The 3,850-nt window shown below is 38.3% G+C and overlaps 1 protein-coding gene across 1 annotated transcript; it reads left to right on the forward strand.

The window, feature by feature from the left end:
* Positions 1-963: 963 nt before the first annotated feature.
* On the forward strand, positions 964-3,552 carry LOC108226585 (tryptophan synthase beta chain 1-like). Its single transcript, XM_017401565.2, has 5 exons — positions 964-1,323; positions 1,681-2,037; positions 2,398-2,840; positions 2,941-3,035; positions 3,112-3,552. Exons 1-5 carry the CDS (start codon positions 994-996, stop codon positions 3,285-3,287), a joined length of 1,401 nt encoding a protein of 466 aa, XP_017257054.2. The 5' UTR covers positions 964-993; the 3' UTR covers positions 3,288-3,552.
* Positions 3,553-3,850: the final 298 nt, after the last annotated feature.

Here is a 3,850-nt window from a genome sequence, read left to right on the forward strand (position 1 = left end):
AACTTTTAAGAAAGAGACCCAAGTCGCTAAATAGGTCAATCGATCTAAATACATCCGCTGGTATCTTAAAAAAGAACATAATCAGTTCAAAATAACATTGGCCGGTTGTTTTAAGTGTTTTACTATAGGACCACTGAAATAGAGGGAGCCTAACTTAACTCCAAAATTTAAGTTTCACTAATATTGCATCCTTGGAAATTATTGAAATCATGTATTTACTATGAATAGATTTCAAATAATTATGAAAAAGTTATATTTAGATATTTTAGTCCGGAGTAAATTTCAGAGTTATGAGCAAAATTTACACCAATTTTCAGAATGTTGGCTAGAGTTTTAAATTCTTAAAAAGGTGGCCAAACTTTGGCTCCGCTATTTAAAAATGTGGCTCCGTTAAATGTCACTTAACGGGAGCCACACTTTTAAAAAATGGAGCAAAGTTTAGCACAGTTTTGAGAATTTGGAACTCATTTTTCCGTTTCGTTAGTAATATTTAACGGAGCCACACTTTTAAAAAGCGGAGCCAAAATTTGACCTTTGTGAGAATTTAAAACACTGACCAACGTTTTGAAAATTGGTATAAATTTTAGTCGAAGTTTACTGTTTTAGTCACTGATCTTTAAAATTAGACTCCGCCAACCTTACACTACAAACATCATACTCTAGTATCAGAAAATGATCTATCACTATTAATGAGAGCTTTTGATCGGCCCGTCATCTTGGACAATTGGATATACTTATCCTTTATGAACACAAAATGAACACAAAACTATAATCGGCTAACATATTCTATGTCAATTATAAATTTTAACCAATAGAGGAGTACTCAAAATATTTGATCCCAGCTCTTAAATCAGCGATAATGACCGGTGAAAATGTTCCCTACCAGCTCCGAGAATATTCGATGAAAGAATATAACGTGTTACACATTTCGTCTACACTGAGTCTATTTAAGTGGTGTCACAAGAAGAAATAAAAATATCAAACTATTTAAACATGGCATTCTCCTCCACATCCCCAGCATGCAGAATGCAAACCCCTTCCTCTGCAGCTCATCCCGAATCTCGTCGAACTTCGCTATTCATGGTGCGGTCTGCACTGTCGACCAGAGCCTCTTCCATTTCTTGCGTTCTTACAGTCAAACCACAACAAAAGGGAGAGGAGAAGAGGACTGTTAATGGTCGCGGTTGGGACATTCTTCAAAGGCCTGACTCGTTTGGTCGGTTTGGAAAGTTCGGAGGGAGGTATGTGCCAGAAACTGTTATGTTTGCGCTCGCTGAGCTTGAGTTGGCCTTCAATGCGCTTTCCTCTGACCACGACTTTCAGGTTTCTGGATACTCTGCCAACATTTGTTTTTGATAATTAAATACGGTCACACACGTGATATTTGATAAGATTTAAAACGCTCGACCTGTTTTCTCTGGCACATATTTTTTATAATTAAATATAGTCACGCACCTAATTGGACAAGATTCAAAACGGACGACCTCTGTTAAGCGGAACGAGGGTATTACAATATGACCATTGCAGAGATACTTCACGTCTGACAACCTTGTTACTCTGATTAAAATTTATCCGTTATTGTATCAACAATTTATATTTCCAGTTTTTGTATGAACGTTAAAACAAGCTTATGTATATATCATGGGACTTACGCACATCTTTGTTTAAAAATTTATGCAGAAAGACTTAGATGGCCTGTTGAAAGATTATGTTGGTCGAGAGAGCCCACTTTACTTTGCAGAACGACTAAGTGAGCACTACAAACGTCCGAACGGGGAGGGACCACTCATCTACCTCAAGAGGGAGGATCTGAATCATACAGGGGCACATAAGATCAATAATGCTGTAGCACAAGCGTTGCTCGCTAGACGATTGGGGAAAGAACGCATCATAGCTGAAACGGGGGCTGGTCAGCATGGTGTTGCCACTGCCACTGTATGTGCGCGGTTTGGCTTGCAATGTGTTATCTACATGGGTGCTCAAGATATCCAAAGGCAATCACTCAATGTCTTGAAAATGAAACTTCTTGGTGCAGAGGTACTATTCATATGTCAACTTCTATCGTTTCTGATCTCCATTCTCCTCCGCGCAAGGAAAATGTTTGGTGTACAAAATTGTGTACATAATGACATGTGGTGGATTTTAATTGTAATGACCACCTGTATTCACATCAACAATCCGAGTTAAAACATTCTACATCGTTGCCATGTCATTATGTACAAATTTCTGTATATAATTCTGTACACCTAGCACTACTCAACTCTTTTATAGGCATGACAAATCGGATAGTTACGCAGATTGCTTTCTAAACCATAAGATTAAACACTGGCTGATGCATGTATTTATCAATTCTGACCGGAAGTGTTTGCTTCTATTGTCAAATTTTACATGGTAAAGGTAAGAGCAGTTAATTCCGGGACAGCCACATTGAAGGATGCTACATCAGAAGCGATAAGGGACTGGGTGACTAATGTGGAAACAACCTATTACATAATGGGATCTGTGGGAGGGCCCCATCCCTGTCCAATGATGGTACGCGAGTTTCACTCTGTAATTGGTAAAGAAACAAGGAGACAGGCCTATGAGAAATGGGGTGGAAAGCCAGATGTGCTAGTTGCCTGCGTTGGTGGTGGTTCCAATGCCATGGGACTCTTTCACGAATTCGTTAAAGATGAAGATGTAAGGCTGATTGGCGTGGAGGCTGCAGGATTCGGCCTAGACAGCGGAAAGCATTCTGCTAGCTTAGCAAAAGGAGAGATCGGTGTGGTTCATGGAACAATGAGCTATCTATTACAGAACTATGATGGGCAGATAACAGAGCCTTATTCGATCAGTGCAGGGTAAACAACTAAAAATAGGCTTCTGCTAAATTTTTTTGCAAGTTAACTACTTCCCTCAAACTTTACATAACAAGAAGATCACTTCTTATGCTTGATATAGTCTGGACTACCCCGGAGTTGGACCCGAGCACAGCTTCCTAAAAGACATCGGACGTGCTGAATATTATAGCATCACCGATGAAGAGGCTCTCCAAGGTATCTGATTCCATCTTAAAATTTACTTTCGTGAGCATCTGACACATGTTGCTGAAATACTCGTTGGTTATGATAGCTTTTACAAGATTATCGCGACTGGAGGGGATAATTCCAGCACTGGAGACATCGCATGCACTCGGGTATTTAGAGAACTTGTGCCCAACCCTGCCAAATGGGACAAAGGTTGTGCTTAATTGCAGCGGCAGAGGAGATAAAGATATTCAAACAGTTATTAAGTATTTAGAACACTAATACTACTGTGTAGTTACCTATGCTATTTGATACTGTGTGCATGTATGATGTATCCAAAGAGTTTAACACAACTTCATTATCTCTGTCCAATTTCAGATAGTGTGCAGGTGCTTTTGCATAAATGAAACAGAAATGTGTTGATGAATGATAGATATCACAGTAAAGACAGTTTACTCTTTGTTTAGTTGACCACTTGACCTTGTGTACTTCGAATTTCAGAACAGACTAACTCTTTATATTGTATTTGGTATGATAATGAATGGATTCACAAAGCGGAGAGTTTGAACTCTCGTTAAGGATAATAAGAATGCAATGGTGGAAAAAATGAAATTACTATACCTTTAATTAAATTGTAATTCAAACTTCATTTCATTTACTATACTAAGGTGATTTTTAGACGAAATTTTAAGCCAATTATTAAACAATTCTGTTACTCTATATTTAAACTTTTAGATGGACTTTTTATATTTAACTAGCTTTTTTGCCTACGCTCCGCGCACGGGTGTCTTGATATTGTAGTTGTTTTTTCGTGGCATTGTGAAATAATTTTATGATTATAACAG

Source organism: Daucus carota, chromosome 6 (genome assembly GCF_001625215.2).
Source record: "Daucus carota subsp. sativus chromosome 6, DH1 v3.0, whole genome shotgun sequence".
Lineage (NCBI taxonomy): Eukaryota > Viridiplantae > Streptophyta > Magnoliopsida > Apiales > Apiaceae > Daucus > Daucus carota.

Excerpts from the sequence above, each read along its gene's own strand:
- LOC108226585 (XM_017401565.2), top strand. The coding sequence starts at position 994 with ATGGCATTCTCCTCCACATCCCCAGCATGCAGAATGCAAACCCCTTCC. Across the intron at positions 1,324-1,680 it reads CCTCTGACCACGACTTTCAG|AAAGACTTAGATGGCCTGTT; the intron begins GTTTCTGGATAC and ends AAATTTATGCAG. Across the intron at positions 3,036-3,111 it reads CGATGAAGAGGCTCTCCAAG|CTTTTACAAGATTATCGCGA; the intron begins GTATCTGATTCC and ends TGGTTATGATAG.